The sequence below is a fragment of the Phacochoerus africanus genome, chromosome 1 (assembly GCF_016906955.1).
Source record: "Phacochoerus africanus isolate WHEZ1 chromosome 1, ROS_Pafr_v1, whole genome shotgun sequence".
In the NCBI taxonomy this organism is placed as follows: Eukaryota; Metazoa; Chordata; class Mammalia; order Artiodactyla; family Suidae; genus Phacochoerus; species Phacochoerus africanus.
In genome coordinates this window covers 282,100,400-282,119,998 of record NC_062544.1, presented here as the reverse complement: position 1 = coordinate 282,119,998, position 19,599 = coordinate 282,100,400, and the positions used below count along the sequence as shown (strand labels likewise).

General features: G+C 45.8%; 1 protein-coding gene across 7 annotated transcripts in view; it reads left to right on the top strand.

Moving 5' to 3' along the window:
- ERG (ETS transcription factor ERG) overlaps window positions 1–19,599 on the top strand; it is a 302,582-nt gene that overhangs the window by 166,555 nt on the left and 116,428 nt on the right. For 3 of the 7 annotated variants that reach the window (XM_047796635.1, XM_047796621.1, XM_047796608.1), the window contains exon 1: window positions 7,177–7,319. The exons of the other annotated variants lie outside the window; for them this stretch is intronic. In XM_047796635.1, coding sequence (XP_047652591.1) covers window positions 7,302–7,319 — 18 coding nt within the window. In that variant the 5' untranslated portion in view covers window positions 7,177–7,301. Of the gene's footprint in view, window positions 1–7,176; window positions 7,320–19,599 lie in introns of those variants that run through there. 7 annotated transcript variants of the gene reach the window in all.

Below are 19,599 nucleotides of genomic sequence, written 5' to 3'. Positions count from 1 at the left end.
CTTTCCAGAGTTCTCATGTCTGGAAAGGATATACTGGTATCTGGATTTCGGCAAAGTGCTAGTAGCCCTGAAGCCAGAAAATAATGCCCTCCACATTTACTGTTTCGGCGATGAAACTTGCACTGGGAACATATCGAACCGCTTAGAATTACTGTGAAATAGACTACTTTTCAGGCTTTGAAATGATGAAGAGTGAGGTGGTAGAACAATGACAGTTTCCATGGTCAGATCTCACTTAAAAGAATGATGCGTTGTCTTGGGTGCCGCGCTGTATAATTCATGTCTTTATGTCCCATGACAAAAAAAATCTACGTTATGAATGATGGACTTTAATTTTAATGGATAAAATGAGATAACTCTGTAGGCGAATAATATCCATTCAAGGAGTGTAAAGGCAAGAACTAGGCACAGTACCTCTTAGGGTCCTTAGAATCCCTCTAAGGACCTGTTAGAGGTACCTTTAGCGCCCTCTAGTGACAACACTCCAAGCCGTTCAACAGGAAATTCCTTGCAAAGCTGAAGGAAGGTCTGGTTTCCAGCTAGCAAATAAACAAAGCAGTGGAGTTCTTTGGCCAATAGGTGGTTGCTTCCTAAAATTCTTAAGGCAGTATTATTTTTGTGGCTGTAAATAAAGGATAAAATAGGATCCGTGAGGCACACTGCGGCTTGCTTTTCTGGCCTGTCACTGACAGTTCTTTGAGAAAGAACATTTTCTCGTCCTTGGATACAGCACCTACCCCCACATTATGTGCTGAGATTTGGATTGGGAGCTGATGAAAACTATGAATTGGTCTCCATCATAGGTTTTTTTTTTGTATTTTTAGGGCTGCACCTACTGCATATGGAGGTTCCCAGGCTAGGGGTGCCATCGGAGCCATAGCCACTGGCCTACACCACAACCACAGCCACGCCAGATCTGAGCCGCGTCTGCGACCTACACCACCGCTCACGGCAACGCTGGATCCCTAACCCGCCGCGTGAGGCCCAGGGATAGAACCTGCATCCTCATGGATGCCAGTCAGATTCGTTTCCTCTGCGCTACGAAGGGAACGCTTCCATCATAGTTTTGTTTCCGTGCAGCGCCTTTACATAGAATTAACAACTTTTCTTTGCACGAGGGTGAACTGGAACCCAACGGGCCTGCACTCTGTATTTCTAAGAAGGAAAGGGGCTTTGCCTCGCTTTGCAGAGGGAGTGGATGCCATGCAGAGAGCTCACAGTGCACAGAAAGGACACGGAGCAGAGAGGGTCGCAGGTGGGGAAAATACGCCTGGCGGTGGGGGCGCTGCCGCCTGCGACCGAGCCTGTTCACACGCCCGCCTTCCCGGGGGCCCAGGGCGCAGTGAGGTCTTCAGCTTGCCTGATGACACTCATGCACATGGACATGCATGGTTCGTGGCACACATCGCCTTCCCTGATTTCCTTTCTGATTCCCTTGGTGGTAGAAAGAATTCAGCAAATACATCAACAGGGTAAGGGAGGTGGAAGGAAAGGCCACCCCCACCTAAGACTCGGCAGCCTTTCTCTGCAGGGGGAGGAACGGCAGAATGCAGGCTTCTCTGTCACTTTTCATTAATTGGGTGACATTCTGGTGCCATTTTTTTTTTTGTCTTTTCTAGGGCCACACCCGCGGCACATGGAGGTTTCCAGGCTAGGGGTCGAATTGGAGCTGCACCTGCCTGCCTAGGCCACAGCCACAGCAACTTGGGATCTGAGCCACCTGTGACCTACACCACAGCTCGCAGCCACGCCAGATCCTTAACCCACTGAGCAAGGCCAGGGATGGAACCCGCAACCTCGTGATTCCTAGTCGGGACGGGAACTCCCTCTGGTGCTCTTTGAATCTGATCTTTCTTTAAGAAATGGTCTGTAAGTTTTTGAAGAAACGACGTGATTCCAGATCAAGGGAAGAATCAATACTGATGTCCAGTATTTTCTAAGTGAGACAGACAAGACAAACAAACCAACAATACTTAAAAGTCTAGCTAGTGATCAAAATCTGAGTTAATTTCAACAGCCCCAGATAAATTCTCAGGGTGGCCAGGGTGATGGCTGAGGACAGTGACTAGGACACAAGACCCTAGACCTGAGTAGCGGGCAGAGGAGCAGCTCAGCTTTGAGGTGAATGGCCACGGCCTTTGTGTGTCCTCTGGTTATGTGACATGGCTACTGGACTGCCCTGTGGTGACCAGTGGCAGTTGGGTGACTGGAACATTTATAGTCATTTCTTCCCCAGTGATATCATTAAAGACCTTGAAATGCATTTAATGCTTCACAACTTGTTTATAGGAAAACGATCATTGAAACAGGAAACTTCAATGTCCCTTTAAATTATTACTATTATTATTATTGGTATTATTTTGTCTTTTGTCTTTTAGGGCCATACCTGCGGCATATGGAAGTTCCCAGGCTAGGGCTCGAATTGGAGCTGTAGCTGCCAGCCCACACCACAGCCATAGGCAATTCAGGATCTGAGCCGTGTCCGAGACCTACACCACAGCTCACAGCAGCGCTAGATCCTGAACCCACTGAGCGAGGCCAGGGATCGAACCTGTGTCCTCATGGATGTTAGGTTTGTTTCCACTGAGCCACGACAGGAATGCCTCCTTTAAATTATTGTGATCATCAAAATACTTACTCTTGTTTCTTTTGTTTCTGCTTTTTAATGAAATTTTTTTTTTTTTTTTTTTTTTTTTTTTAGCCACGAGTCATAAATTGACCTATTTAGGGTTCCTGATAGTGGTTTTAATACTCCTGCCTCTTTAGAACCAATGGAGGCGGGTAAGACGCAAAGTTGGCAAAATGTGAGGATAGAGGGGAGATGGTTGTGAAAGGGTGTCCCCTGAAATCATTGCTCCACTTGAGCCTATGGAACTGAACTTGACACAGGCTTCAAAATTAAGGAAATTGCAGCTTGGTGTTGAGAAGTTGAGGATTCAGAGTGTGATAACAATTTCCTTGGTTTCGATTAGTTCCAATCGACCAAGATGCTGGAGAATATATTAACCACTTACTGCAGGTGTTGAAACAATAGGTATTTAAATTGTAATTGGATTGTTTCTTCATGTGTGGCTGGCGGGTGCACCTTCCACACACAGAGTCTTACCCAATGGATTGAAACCAAACTCCTGAGGTCGGCTTTGCGTAGAAAAACGGACCTTCCCCGGGATAAGGTGGGTGACCTTGGGGACCAAGAATGCCTTAAGCTGCCTGTGTTCCGAGGCCAATCCTCCCATTGCCAGAGACGGAAAAGTTGCACTGAGTAATGTAGTTTTCCATTGTGGGGGCTGCTCCAGAGGCTTGATCCTTATCTGCAGTCTCAGGCAGGTCCCTGCCAAAAATCCTCGGGACATCCTTTTTGCCCGGCTCTGGGGAATAATCCATACACTACACATTTTAAGATTCATGTGTCACCTTCGGGACAATACAGCCCTTTGGTCCTATTGTTTTGCCCTTAAAAGAGTCTGCGTTTCATGGGTTGGCCCCAGGCTCTGCAGTTTTGTGTGTGTGTGTAATTTGAGTCACAGAACACAGACTTCCTGAAGGCTGGGACACCCAGGCACAGGACAGACCCCCCCATCCTTGTTCCCTCGTGCCCACCAGCGGGCCGGGCATGGAAGAGGCACTCATGGATGGGGTGGGAGAATGCTGGCTGGATAGTGACCCTCACAACCCACACGAGCGTCTCCTGGATTTCTTACTGTATTAATCAAAAAGAGTGACTATTCTTTAGACAAAAATCTATTTGCATTTTGGTACACACACATAGCTGGACAACAGAGGTATGGGTGTGCTGCATGCTGTTCAGCTGTTCACCAGGAGAAAGGCCACATTGCATGTTACTTAAAAAGCTTTGTTGTTAAAAGGCATTTTAAGTTTCGTGTAACTTTTTTTAAGAGAGAAAATCTAGGCGACATTTTTATTTAACACTATGCTATAAAAATGTTAGAACTCAAAAAAAAAAGTAGAGCAGATAATACAGTGAACAATCATATAGTTATTCTTGAGATCTGATAGTTGTACAGTTTGATCCTATGTGCATTGTATTATTTCTCATGAATTCTTTTAGGCAAATTACAGGAATTATGACATTGTCAACTTCCATCCTTCAGCATGCAGCTCTCAACAGTAAGGACTTTTTCCTAAGAAAGCATTCCTAAAGCTATAAATAGTTAACTATAAATCTATAATGTGAAGTAACAACCATTATATATTCAAATTTCTCTAGCTGCCCCGGAAAGGTCTTTGCTTTCTAATTTGCTCATATCAGTGTCTAATCAAAGACCACGACTTGCATTTGGGCCTTTGGTTTCTTTTCTTTTTTCAAAATGTAATGCTTTTTATTTTTTTTCCACCGGGCTTTGCGTTTCTTAAGTTCTATTTAATCTAGAACTCTCCTCCCCTTTCCCCACTTTTTTATTTTCGTGATATTGGCTTGCTGAACATATGAAGCAAAACACTCCACGTGTCATCCTGTAGAATAGGTGAGCAACTCTCATTTTCTTTTCTTATTTATTTATATGCTTATATTTATTGAAGTTATTGTAAGTGTCTTGAAAATACAGATGAATCAGAAGAGAAGGGGAGAAAAATTTAGAACAAGATTCTCTACCATTGGTATCATACCACCTACTAATACTTCTACTTTGCCTTTTTGTTTTTGACAAAATGAGTCTGTGATATAATTCCCCTTTATAACCTGATTTTTAACTTACTGGACGTCATTCTGTGATTTTCTCCATCACTCAGCATTCACCTACCACGTTATTTTCCGTGAGAAGTATTTCACTGTCTGGGCGTTGAGCACAGGGGTCAATCAGTCAATCCTGAATGAATCTTCTACTGTGTCTCCAGCTAAGATTCCGGCTCATTCTCTCTGCTGCATCCAGACTTCGTTTCTAGAATATGTTGCCCTCGTCCTGTGTGTTCTCAACTCTTGACGTTCCTCTGTGGCTCCCACCCAGAGGAGTTAGTAGGAGAACAAGGATGAAAATTTGCTGAGTCTTTAGAACATGGGAAAACGTGATGTGGGGACAGATGAATGGAGGTGGCCCTTTTATGGTCACAACGATTGTATGGTCCCTCTTACATTCTTCTGTTTTCATCTGGAGTGAGATATGACCAGGCTTATGAAGGGCTTGATGGGTGATGGGTCTACGATGGGTGAGAACAGAATGAAAATGTGGCATCTGGTCACACCGATCAATGCTGGTTGCTGATGCTTTCCTGCTGCAGAGAACAAATAAGAGGCTGGATCTAGAACCCAGGTTGCAGTGGTGAGATGGGACCACCCAGAACTTTCTTCCATGCTTTTTAAAAATTTTTTTATTTTTATTTATTAATTTTTAGCACAGGGGTCATCCTGTTTAAGGCTGCTCTTTGGGAAATCCTGAGTAGAACACTGCTGATTGGGGTACCGCAGGTAACATGTAACATGGATGCTTCCTGGGAGAGCAGAAAACAGGGGGTCTCAGTGGAGCCGAGAGCACATTTTTCCCAGCACTTAGTGGAAGCTGCCCAGGTGAAACAGCTCAGGACTTTGAAATTTTAGGGGAAACACAATTTTAATCAGCCTGCCATCTCATTTATTGTTCTGAGATGAAAAGAGCGGAAATCAACATCCCCTCAAAATGTAGATGCCGAGAACTTGTCAGGTTCTGATTTTACACGAGATTTCTTGTATTTTCTCTTTCATCCTTTTTTCTTTTTTGGTCTTTTTTCTTTCCCTTTGTTTCTTTCTCTTTGTTTCTTTTTGTTTATTTCTCTCCTTTCTTTCTTAATTCCACTTGCTTGCTTGCTTTCTCTTTTATTTCTTTTTATCTCTTTATTTTCTTCCTTCCTTCCTTTCTCTTTCTTTCTCTTTCTCTTTCTTCTCTTTTTCTCTTTCCCTCTTTCTCTTCTCCTCCTCCTCCCCGTCCTCCTCTTCATCTTTCCTCCTTCTTCTGTCCTAATACAAGAGGGAAATCATGGGGTCAGTAAAAGATACAGAACCTTGGGCTCCTTCCTAGAGCTCTGACGTGGGCAGGCATGAAATCGATTCCCTGACTGTCCTGCCTCTGAAACCAGGAGGTGCTGGATGACTCAGGGTTTGGTCTATTGTGTTCTGCGGGTCCCCTATGGAGACCACACCTCTTCACTGGCCCAGCTTTCGTGTAGCTAAATTCAAAGCAAAATGTTGTTTCTTCCAGAGAACAAGTAATTTCCTGAAAATGAGTAATTAAAAGGCCTGCCATCCTCTCAGGAATGTTCAGGCCTCCATGAGCTGCATTTCCTCCGTCCGAGGGGCAAACAGACGTGTGGCCCTGAACTTAACGGCTCAGATTTTAAAACACTGAACTAGAGGATGTGGCATCTCTGTGTAGCCAGGAGTTCTGTTGGGGTCCGTCTGGAACATGGACCTTTGTCAGAGGGGGGCCAGCTCGCTGCCATTATAACGTGTTTGTGGTCACTTCGAGTCTTGGGATTTTCAACGGATATTTGAAAACAAGGATTCGACAGGTTTATTCTCCCCTTTACTTCTAGTTCCTTGCATTCTAGAGTCTGTGCATTTTCTCCTGGCTTTTGTGGACCCAGGAGCAACTACCTATGTTTGCAAGGAGAAAATGAAACTGTTCTGGAACACTCGCTGGAGATGGTGAAGGGATAAACGTCCTCAAAAATCCGCAGGCGAATGGCGGCGACTAAGCGCTGTCGCCCCTGAACATGAACTAAGTACCGCCTGCAAAGTTTCCTTTTAAGAGAAGAGAAGCCGGGAGTGGGATGGGGGGTGTGGGGGGCTCAAGTCCCGGGTCCCAGGCGTGTGGCAGGTCTTCTGGCGAGACACAGGCGAGAAGGCCCGTCTGTCACCCGGCTGCAGGGTGCCCTCCACGCCCAGGGCAGAGGTGCTCGCCGCCCACGCGAAGCCACACCGAGTCCCGCCACATCTCACATCTGCATCCTGCCTGGGGTGGCGTGTCACACGGCGGCACACCGGGTCACACCTGCTGTGGCCATCCCGGGCCCAGGCAATTGATGTCTTTTTTTTTTTTTAATTAAAAAAAAAAAAATCTCCTGGCTGCATATCATCAAGAAAAACAACATTGTTTTCGGGGCCTCTTATCTCTCCACTCCCAAATATCCTGTTTCTTCGGGCTGGGCCGCCAGGACCAATAGAAACCTCTTCCTGCCATTGGCTGACTTCATTTCCCAGACTTAGCACAATCTCATCCGCTCTAAACAACCTCATCAAAACTACTTTCTGGTCAGAGAGAAGCAATAATTATCATTAACATTTATTAACGATCAATAAACTTGATCGCATTATGGCCAGCACTATTAAGGTAAGGAGAGGGTTCCTTTTCATTTGACAAAATCTCGTGCTTGTTACCCTTTTCTTTGGTTTCCTTTATCAAGGCAGATAAGTCAGGGTTGGGCAACACCCCCACTGCCACAATAGAGGACAACAAGATTTCCTTTGCACTGCCTAGTAAATTTCCTTTTTCCTACTCCAACCATCCGCAAGGCTTAAAAACTTCAAACTCGGAAAAAAATTGGGGTTTCTAAATTCCCTGTTGAGGGCTGTGGATGACTTTTGCAAAAGCTGTGCAGGGCGCGTCTGAATTTTCATTTTCTTTACCTGTCTCGAGCGGGGCCGCGCGCGTGTCCGCTGGAAGGGAGTGGACTCGGAGCGGCTGGAGGGCCGGGTCCGAGGCAGAGCTGGGCTTGGAGATGCTGCCCTGGCGCACGTTCTCGAAGGCCTCCCTTAGCTCCAGGGGGGTCCGCCGGGTCCCGGTGGACGCGAAGAAAGATGCTGGGCAAGTGGCCGTCCGTCGTGGCACATGCCAGTGTTGACTTGATTTTTTTTTTTTGGAACCTGCATGCCGAGAGCGGAGGGTTCGCGTATAACCCAGATGGTGGTGATTCGGTGTGTTCGGTTCTGTATTTCTGTTTAATAAAGTCCCTTCTCCTCGGTGCACTGTGAGTAGACTTTCTTCCTCGCGGTGGTGACGGCTGCTTGGTGGGAACCGGGAAGCAGTGGCTGGCAGGTGCTCTGTGCTCTGGGGTCTGTGGTCCGATGTGATGTTTTTCTCACAAATGTTTCTGGTAAATAACATGGCGAGACTCAGGTGGAGGTGAATCCAGGTAGGTAGAAATGTAAACGCGGCCTGATTCCTGAAAGTGAAGCCGATTTGATGATTCCTGTAACTCAGTGGCATGGGACCCATGAAAGGGTCTGTTACCATATTTTTCAAGGCCCCCGTGCCTTGGTGACCTTTGGAGAAAATGCGAAAAAGGCAGCAGCAGAAACAGATCCTGAAAAGAGGATAACGGAGGGTTTTATTGGTGGCGTGCCTAGAGTGTGGCTGCGTGTAGGTGAGAGGCATTTGATTGTGGTTTCATCAAGGGCTTCTGTTAACTAGAAAGCTCGGGAATATGAGGTTTGTCCGGAATGGGGCCAAAACAATTTCAGAAATCCTCCTTGGTTGGGTATTTGAAAGGTTTGTTTGAAAGGATTTAATTACTACCTATGGTATAAACTGTATTTCAGAAATTCTCTTCAGTTTCCGTTTCTCAAGATGTATTTTGTTTTTCAAGATGTGATCAGTGATGTATATAAAAAAATCCATGTATCCAAGACTGTAATGTTACAGAGATTTTTCTTTTCTTTGGCTACAAGGATTGAGGTCTGCTGAAATATAAGGACATAGGCATTTTGCAGGGGAGGGTTTGATGTGCTCCCTTTTCAGCTCTGAGCAGAAATGATTCGCTTTTATAACCCCTCATGCTGCCCTCTTAATTACTTTTTTCGCCCTTATTTATGTCCATATTTCATAGCAGTTGAGACTAATAGTCTTCATAAATTTTGAGTCGTGCGAGTACAGTTGTGCGCGTGTGTTTCAAAAAAAATCAGCGTATTGAAGGACATGGAAATAGCAGACCATTCTTTAGAGCGTGGGGTGCATTTTGCATAGCATACAGACGTGTCCTGCTGTTCCAAGTACACATTTCTGAAGATAGGAGGGTAGTTTTTGAAGTCTGACTATTTTGTCCTTTCAGAATGAGTTTTGGCAAACCGTTTATATTGGTCCAGGATTCTCTACTTGCCGTAGCATTTGATTGCCCTGCATCATCTGTATAGTGTGTATATCTCATGTGAACTTTCGAAATGACTTCAAGTGGATGCTTTTTAATCTGCTGTTCAAATAAAATCGCCCCTCTTTATAGGTAACTTCCTTTAAGACATGTTCTGCTGGGCTTCCTGGGTAAAGTAATGAGATGATTTCACAGACTTGTTTATAGAGTGGAAAAAAGAGAGGCCCAGGTCTGTGGACTACAGTTTTAATTATGTTAGTGCAAAGCTCAAATTAGCAGAGGGAAAATTACAGCTGTCCGTTGGAATTAGAAAACAGTCTGTCATACAGGCAGTTTCCAGTCTCAGATGCACTCTGTTTTTTGTTGTTTCAGTAAATAAATCAATTAGTCCATCACGTGTCAGAGGCACTGAGTTTGTTAAGTTGGTACTCCCCTTCCGAGTGGATTTTTTGGGGGGTGGGGGCGGTAATAGCTCTAAGACCCTATTAACACATGAGATGTTTTTATTCCAAGTTTTATGATTCTCACCATCATTTTTTCTTGGTATTTTGGAAATGGGAACAGAGTGTTTCCATGGGAAGAAATAAAGGGATTTTAGGAGCTTATGTAAGGTGCCCATTTATCTTTAAAAGTCTGTGGATTTTAAGGTCAGGTTAAGAGGTCTAAAAAAACACGTATGCATCAAAGGTGATGTGATTCATGAGTCTGCTTTGGTGTTTCTACCTGCTTCTGGACCACCTGACATTCCTCCCCCCGCCCCCCCCCCACCGCACCTTTCTTCGCCGCAAAACAGCGCTGCCTTTGCTTACAGACTCCAAGGAGCCAGCTGTGAGCCTTGGACCTTGATTTTGCTCCGGTTAGGATTTTTAATGCAATCCCCCAAAGACTGTCCTGATCCTTTTTTACGCCTGGAGCCACCTGGGAAGTCTAATGAAGCCTGCAGTACCTTCTGAGGAGCATGCTTTTAAATGCAGGAAAGGAAGGCAATGCCCGGGGAAACTAGCTCTGCAGAAATCCGAGTCTGTGCTTGGACTCCTTGGGTGGTCTGTGAAGCCCAGGTCACATCCCTGGATCCTGGAGTTTATAGGTCTTTCGCCTTTAGGATGGAATTGTGGGGATTTTCCTTGATCACAGCCCTGGCACTGAAGGGCTGGGAAGAGAGCAAGCTGCAGCCAGTGGCAGAGCGGGGAGCATCTTAGAATCAGACAGGATATGGAAAGTTACTAACAAGGTTAGCCAGGGAGAACACTGGTGCTGTTCCCATTAGTTGTTTAAAAAAGTTACTTTCTTTGATGTGGCAGAGGTTGGAGGATTTTGAGGATCAGTGTGATAGCACTTTGAGGCGGAATCTAAACAATACAACAGCTAGTGTGTGTAACCAAAAAAGAAGCAGACGCACAGACCTAAAGAACCAACTAGCGGTTACCAGTGGGGAGAGAGGAGGGGGAGGGGCAGTGCAGGGTTCAGGGTCAAAGAAGAGAACAAACTATTATGAATAAAACAAACTGCAAAGTTATATTGTGCAACACAGGGAACACAGCCAATATTTTAAGATAACTAGAAATGGAGAAGAACCTTTAAAATTGGGGAATCACGATATGGTGCACCTGTAACTTAATATTGTACCTTAATGATACTTGAGTAAAAAAAAAAAAGAATTAATTTTAAAACATAAAGCTTCTTTTATGTATTTCCCTGCCTTTCATGGAGCAGGCACTCGCTGACAATTTGCTATCATGTGTGAAGCAAACGTATTTAAAAGGCAGGGTTATAGGAAGGAAGTCCATCTCCTCATAAGATTTTCATGGATGTGATTTTTTGAAACAAATTTTTATTGGCTTAGAAAGTTGTGTGAATTTTAGGCAAAGGCAGCAAAGTCGGTCAGTTCTACACATCCCTGTATCCAAGGCTTTTCAGCTTTTCCCATCGAGGTTATTACACAGAATTGAATATATTTTCCTCCATGCTCTACAATTGGCCCCTGTCAACCTGTCTGTTTGTGTATATTTCAAACCCTGATGGATGTGATTTTTGATGAATGGACTTCCTAGCTCGAGGGCATTTGCACTTTCAACAACCCATGGGCTTAGGTGGAATTTAAATTGTCTTGTCTCTCGTTGATTCAGGAGACTCTGTGTGGCAGTGGAACGAATAGGAAATGTACAATACCACGGTCCCCCTATGTCAGGGTTGTCTCCAGAGCAGGGCTGGATCTTCTGGCCTGGAAGTGGCCTTATGGGCCATTATCATCTTCAGATTTTTTTTTTATTTAAATGTAAATTTTATCAGCGTGCCGTTGACTTACAGTGTTGGGTTCGTTTCAGGTGTGCAGCAGAATGAGTCAGCCCTACATACACCTGTATGTCCATCCTTTTCCAGATATTTTCCCACACAGGCCATCACAGAGCAGATGTGCTGTTTGCATCTGTGGCTGGCTCTGGGCACAGCCTGCCCTCTCCAGGCACAACACAGTTCTCCCCGGCTCTCTCCGAGCCTGGGCACGCTGACTCAGTGGCCATGGAAAGGAGACTTGGAAAGGGTAGAGGTTGGGGGTCATTTTTCCCATGACATATGCTTATGTAGGACCGTGAGGCTCGAGAGAATGTTCTGGAAGCCTGAACTGCTCCTTAATTATCTATATCTTCTTTAGAGTGATTCTATCACTGCTTTTTTTTTTTTTTAAGCAAAATAGATCTTTGTTAAAATTTCCCCAGCCCTGCCCTTGATATATGCAGATACATGCTGTTAACGTCTCTTGAAAAAGCACACATAAGATTAAAAGAGATACGTGAAATGACCATGACAGATGCCTTCGGGAAAGTATGACTTTTGTGTTTAGAAGCCAAGAAGGAGGTTTCCCCTGCGGGAGGGGAGACCCCAAACAGAACGACCCTCGTTGATACCAGTAATTTGGCAGACAGATGGGTTTACCAGCTGACCCAAGAGCCCTGCGGGGCGGGAGGCCGTGGGAAAGGCAGGACTAGAGTTTCTCGGAAGCCTCAGGTCTTCCGAGAAGAAGCATGTGTGAGCGAGACAGTCCCCGGGCCTCTGCAGGGTTGGTGGCACGTCTGCCGTGCCAGGATCTTTCCTTTAGGGCTCAGGGGACACCTCAGATGCAGGGCAACCATCCCCTCCTTTGATCCCGACAGGATGGAGTCAGATGGCCCCAGAGATTTCTTTCCTGATGTGGCCTGGCCACAGACACACCTGCCTTGGAACCCTGGGCAAGGGCCCTAATGTGTCTGCCCTCCGCTTCCCCACCTGCACGGTGGGATTAGAATGGCTGTCCTGTGTGGGGCAGATACAGTTCAGGGCTGTAGAGCCTCTGGTGGGTGCTACCCCCGAGACACCCCCACATCTGACCCCTCCTAGTGAGGCACCTTACCTTCTCGGCCCCGCGCTGAGTTCTCTCTGTGTATTCCACTACCCGGCCTCAGCTGTGCAGCCCAGAGGCACAGACTCTGCGTTAAGGCTTTTTTTTTTTTTTTTTTAAACATTTTTAATGTATTTGTTATTTTTTTAAATACTGGCATATAGTGGACTTACAATGTTGTCATCCTCATGCTATTTTTTTCCTTCCCATTTTTAAAAATTGAATTGAGGAGTTCCCGTCGTGGCTCAGTGGTTAATGAATCCGACTAGGAACCATGAGGTTGCGGGTTCGGTCCCTGCCCTTGCTCAGTGGGTTAAGGATCCGGCGTTGCCGTGAGCTGTGGTGTAGGTCGCAGACGCGGCTCGGATCCTGCGTTGCTGTGGCTCTGGCGTAGGCCGGGGGCTACAGCTCCGATTGGACCCCTAGCCTGGGAACCTCCATATGCTGTGGGAGCAGCCCAAGAAACGGCGAAAAGACCAAAAAAAAAAAAAATTGAATTGAAGTGTGGGTGGTTTACGAGGTTGTGATCCTCTGCTGGGCGGCACAGAGATTCCGTTTTACGTGTCCACCCATCCACTCTCATTCAGCTGCTTCTCCCACAGAGAAGATTCCAGAATATTGGGTAGAGCTCTGTGCTGTACAGCAGGGCCCCACTGGCCAGGCGTTGTATAGACCCAGTGTGCCTCTGCCCACCCCAAACCCCCAGTCCATCCCCCCTAGAGGTCAGGTTTTCAATTCTGTAAATTGAACTCTGTGTCTGTTCTGCCAGCAAGCTCCTTTGTATCCTTTTGAAAGATTCTACACGGACGCGATGTCGCGTGGTGTTGGTCTTTCACTATCTTCACTCAGTCTGAAGAGACAGGGAGAATAACAGGTCACTTTGACATGTCATTATTCCAGCCTCCCAGCTAAGACAGGGCACAGGGAGTCAGGAGGAGTCAGGATGGGGTGTTTGCAGGGGTCCCTGGAGAATGGTGTGGCAGGGCAGGGACCAAACACAAGGGCAGGTGCAGCATCCTGGGGGTCCCTGAAGGCCTGGCCGGCCGGTCAGGGGTTGGTTTAGTCCTGTTCTGAAGGTGGAGGCTGTTAGTTTGCTGATGGAAGAGGGCAGAGGCTTGAAGTGCATGTTGCTGCTGATGAAGGCAGACCCTGGGTTACTAGGTTACCACTGTCCTCCAGCCTTGTTAATTTTGAAAAATGCATCTCGTTGTTTGGTACAAATTACAGTCATAAAACATTCTCACTGTAGATAACACGAGAGAAAGGAATTATTACAAAGTCAATATCAGTGGCTCCTCGCCTCAGCCCGTCAGAGAAAATTCCCAACACTTCGTGTGTGTCTTCCGACTGTGTGTGTGTTTGTCTGTCCTTCTGTCTCCCTGACTGTCCTGCTTTTCTCAGTTAACCTTGTTTTATACTCATTTCCCCCATGTCTCTAAAAGATGTGGATAAGCAGAAGTTTTATGCTTAATTTTATTCCATCTGAAATAAGTAGCATACTTTATAGAACCAATTTCCTGTTGGAAGTAATATTGCGTTCCATTTTCCACTAATTACAATACGTGCTCTGTGTAATTTTTTTTTTTTAAATTCATGTTATTGGTCTTAGGGCTTAGAAGAGGCATTATTGGACCACTGGGTATATATATATTTTTAAGGTCTCTGCTACATTTAAATATATGCCCGTTTTAAAAAATGGCCAGTTTACTTTCTAAGAAGGCTTGTGCCAGTCCCATTTCTAGGCATAGATAAGGCCAGTCCCACTGTACTCATAACAGCTCTGAATATTTTAATTTGAATCTTTGCCATTGTGAAGGTCTAAAGTGGAATCTTATTTTTTTTTTTGTATTTTCATCATTATAGTATTTCATTACACCTTTTGTCGTTGTTGTTGTGAACTTATTTCCACTGTGACCTCTGGATCTTTTTCTTATTCATACTTTTGTTCCCTGTTTGATCAAACTTATTTGCTACTATTTCCCCTGGCTGAGGCATGTTGTATAAAGTCTAGGATCATTTCTCAGTCTGTCCACGCTTTTTGATGTGTCAGCAATGCCCCCAACTTTGCTTGTGTTTGTGGCTCTGTGTTTACCCGCGGAAACCATATAACCTGTTTTTGGGGATGGTGTGTCCATCTCTTTTGTATCATCGACAGAGATGGACAGAGGGTCGGGGTTCAATAAATATTTGTTGAAAAAAATCGATTTTGATTAAAATCCTTTCGGATCCTAAAGAGAAAGTTAAGCTCAGTAATATAAACATTATTGCAGATTTTAAAAAGATGTATTTCTTTAGAGATATTGCTCCTAGCTTATATACAAAGTAACTAAATAGAATGAAGGTTCTGTTGAAAAGAGCATGGAAAAACATTTTAAAAAGGCAGGGTTGTGTCTTGAATTCATAGTCCAAATTAACATCATTCTTGAAACAGCTTGTTTCACGCCTGGGTCGGTGCTGGATGCTCACTGTAGCCTGGATCCTGGTGCTGCTTTTTGTCCAGATAAGGACTAGGGGATTAGAAAGGCTAGGAAATTTACTCAGGGCACACAAATCTGTTTCCCCTCAGTTTATCGTCATATAATCTCTGTTTTTCCTGCTGTTTGCCCAAGCTCCAAATATTAAATGACTCTGCGGGGGGGGGGGGGGGGGGGGTGGGGGGGGATGATCTATTAAATGATATACTGCTACATGAAATAAAGAAAATGATTATAACTGGCGACCTTACGTGAGAACCCCCAGAGGCAGCCATCATTATGCTCTCAGTGGCTAATTAAGATAAAGAACTAGAACATTCAAGTGCTAAATAAAACTCTAGCACCCAGTTCTCCATTTGCTTGGCGGCAAGAATACTTTCCATATATGACAGTCTCCAAGGGGGCCCCTGGTTCCAGAGTCCAGATCAGCTGCTGATTTAAGTTTCCTCAACCCAAGTAGCAACTTCCTCGCCCTCGCCTCCGAGTTTTCCATCAGGCCTTCCCCAGCCTTTCAGCAGGAATTAAACACGGCAAAGAACGGTCACCTGCTGTGGGGCGCAGATAAGTGCGGAGCCATTTCGCAAAGAAATGCCAAGGCCGAGCAAAATTATTTATTTTGAAAGCCGCAGCACAATCCAATCATAACATTAACATCAGGGCTTTACTTCAAACCGTTTTGTTCAAGACAATGCATGTCAGAATCTGGAGCGTGTAACAAAGAACATTTCTAGGGGGGCAGGCAAATAACGCGCCCTCCTGAATCGAGCGCAGTGACCTTTAAATCATGCTACCTCGATGATTTAACACCTCTCTTTCCATTATAAACTTCGGTATAGCAAATTGATGGGTTTGGTGTTTTTGTTTTTTTTTCCTAAGCAAGCATCGACACGGGGTCAGCCTTGAACAGACATTCCCGCCCCTCCCCCACCGTGCCCCCAGGTCCCTTAATTCCAGTCGTCAGCCAATCGTGACTTTACCCTCCTGTTCCCTTTGGCTCCCATTGGCTCCGTGGCGAGTTTTATTTTTTAAACTTAACCGTATGCCTGTGATGCTACCTTAGAGGAAGAGGAAACTGTTGAAACGACACTTCGGAATTTGTCAACACAATTAGTTTGTGTCTCAATTTGGGGTAGATTTCCCAAGACGTTGCTCCAAGTTTAAAGCAAAAAATAAGCAAGTGTGTGGTTTTATATTGCGACGTCCCCTTGGGATCTGTGTTGGAAGTAGGTCCGGGGCCACCTGACATTCCTGAGAGCATCAAGAAGCAGGAAGGTGCCAGAGAGCGAGGCCAGCCCGGGTTTATCTTATGCCCAGGGAGGCGCTTGGTACTCTGTTTCTTCATGGCATCCTTAAAATAGCCTCTGTGGGGAAAGGATTGGTCTTATCTTGCTCACAAGGAAAGGGAGGCGTCGAGGGGGGGTGCTGGGCAGGGGAAGTGGAAAGGGGCTGGCCTGAGAGATGGTGGCTGGGCTGCTGGTGGATGCCGTGGGGCCTCAGCAGGTGAAGGCATCTCTCGCATCCTTAGTTCCTTCTTGGGCAAATAGAAGCTGTCTTCCTGGCATCTCACCCTGCACAGGGGGCGCACCTCCTGGGTATCTGGGTCCTTCCATCTATGAAAGGGCCTAACAGTGGTGCCAGCTTCACAGGGCTGGTGAGATTAAGCCGGGCGGAGCTTGGAGGGGGCACATCTGATGCACTTAATCCATGTGAGCTAATTTAACTATTCACTCGAGTCAAATGTGTTTTCCTTCTAGGACTAAAATCAGGAAATCTGTAAAAGGCTTTTTTTTTTTTTCTTTTCCCAGTTTCTACAACAGCTTGTGAATGCTTTATTTTTTCAAGTTCGCCAATTTTCTTGTAATGAACGTGTTCTTTTCTCTTTATTAAGAGAGAAAACTGCTAAGAGAATGGGGCATTCTCAGTTATCCACAGTACCGTCTGCCTTGGAGCTGACCTGAAACAGTGCCGAGAGATGCTTGCTGTGGAGTTTGCCTGAGCCGGGTGTGGCCAGCCCTGGAAAAGACTCTGGGGACTTGTTCTTCACTCCATCTCTTTTTACATCTCACTCTCACATCCTTCCCTCCTCTTTCTTCTCTCTGCAGTCTCCTAGGAGGCATTCCTGTTGTGGCTTAGCAGGAATGAACCTGACCAGCATCCATGAGGATGTGGGTTCGATCCCTGACCTCACGCAGTGGGTTAAGGATCCAGTGTTGCTGCAAGCCGCAGCATAGGTTGAAGATGTGGCTCAGATCTGGCATGGCTGTGGCTGTGGCATAGGCTGCAGCTGCAGCTCCCTTTCGACCCCTAGCCTGGGGACTCCACATGCCTCAGGGGCAGCCCTAAAGAGCAAACAAGCCAAAAAACTGGAACAAAACAAAAAACCAATCCCCCAGGAGCTTTTAAAAACTTGAAGGGCAGCAGTAAGGCTGCTCAGGACTTTCCCAAGCATCTCCAGTGCCCAGGGATTCTCCTTGGACCTGCTTCCCTTCAGCCCATGCTGGCTCTCGCAGTTACTCCATGCCTTCTTGTCCAAGGATGTCTGGGATGGTGCAGGCTTGCAAGCTTTTCACCTGCAGTAAAGAAAGAAAGGGAAGAGTGACCAGGTAGAAGTCACCAAAAGCAGTGGCCCCGCCTCTGCGTTTGAGTTCTGTCTTTAATTTCTTCTTGAGTGAACTCCTGGAGCTAGAGGCATATTTATATCCACGTATAAAAAAGAATATTTCCCAAGGTCAAACACAGGTGACTTGGTGATGGATTAATCCAGTGCACCAGTTTAAGTTACCGTGGAAAGTCTTATGGACTTGACCTGCTCAGCTAAAGGCCCTGCCTTCACTGTGACGCCTGCCCTAAACTCAGAAGAAGAGAAATCAAACTCACTCTGCTAGTGGAGCTACCTCGCCGAAGGGAACCAGGCTTTGTTTCCTGGGCATCGCCGAGAGAACGTTCTCGTCTACCCGCAAAGCTGCCCCCATTGACTCACTCACGCTCGAAGAGTCATATTGCCCACAGGTTTGATAAGAAGTGAGTTATAAAACAGGCCCGTGTGTATTTTTTTAAGCCTTGTTCTTTGGAGATGGAAAACAGCTTTTTTTAGATCCCATGTTTACTGCTTTGGTAAACAGTAAAATGCTGCTGTAGCAATTACCTTGAGGATAAAGGGTTTATAGACAGACACTTCCTGTGTCCACTTCCTACACAGATAGCCAGCCCCACCAGAGACGCACCGATGCAGGAAGGGCTCCCAGTGGAAACTTCCTCTGCCAATCGGGGTTTGTTATGCTCCATCTCCCCTCCAAGGAAAATGAGCCTGTTGCCACCGATTTTCTGGCAGAATTCACTCTCTCGAAGGAGGTGACAGGATGATGTTTCTAAGGTAATAGCTTTAGCCCCTTGATCCCATCCTTAGCCTTGTCTGCTCACTGGTGTTTTGGGTGACAAGTGTAGCTTGATTAGCCACGTCTGTGAGGAAGACTTGTGTCCGATGGGCTCCCCAGTCGTCTTGGAATCATGGAGAAAGATGCGTGAGCCTGCTTCTATTTGTTGAAAACTAAACCCCTTTGAGATTCAATGAGAGGTTTTCTTTGCTGTGGTTATTTAGGGTAAAGGTCCCTTTAGATTTTGCTTTTTTTTGTCAAGCAGAGATCCCTCGATCTGGGTCCAAAACCCTCAGCCCACGGATTGTTCTCCGTGCTGATCCTACACCAGTTATTAAATTCCAGTGACTGCATTGTTTAGGTCCTTTGAACCACAGCAAATAAAGCGGCAACGCACAAACACCAAACAATAGAAAATCATCAATTTTCCATCTACAGGATGTGTCCTTACCGACTGGCCCCTTTGTAGGGGAAAAAAAAATACATCAAGTCAACAAACAGTAACGCTGAACAATAAACGTAACAAAATAAATAGCACCTGAAAGCCACTCAACTCAAGCACTGGCACAACTCCAAAGAGTGATGTTTACATACTCGAAGCAGGGAAACCCAGGGCTGCACCCGGATCTGCTATGAGTCCCTGAACTCATCAGAAAACGGAGCCGCTGTGCAGCATCGGGTCAGTTCAGGTACCTTTCTGGTGATCAGAAGGCGCCTGTGAGCTTTGAGGTGCAGTGGACAAGGGGGCAGTGTGTCGTAAAGATTCTCCCTCTGCTGTGAATTGTGTAGGTGTTCAGATTGTCCTGGGGGAGGCAGAGATGATAACTGGCCCCAAGAAGCCACCCGGGGTGGTTGGAGGTAGTCCTGTCTCATGAAGATGCCAGTGCGGGAAGGTGCTCCAGTGGTTTTATTTACACAGTCACTCGATCCACGTGTGCTGGTTGAATGGACCAGAGTGCAGTTTCTCTTTTCAAGACTCGTGTGTGTGTGTGTGTGTGTGTGTGTGTGTGTGTGTATGCGTTAGTTCAGCTTTTCTTTTCTTTTTTTTTTTTTTAAAGTAGCGTTGATTTGCAGTGTTGTAATGCTTTTGCTCATCTTATTGGAAAGATGCTGTCACATCTCAGGAGCTTCTAGGTTGTGTGAAAATCGTTCTTCTTCTGCGTGTGTCTCTCGTGTAGTTGCCTTTCAGTGAAACTCCAGAGCTGCCTCCCCCCAGGCTTCCTTCCAGATGCTGCCTCTGCCACTTCTGCTGTTTTGCAAAGTGACTTCTCTGGTCTTCTGAGTCTGTTGGTTTGAGTGCCATGGG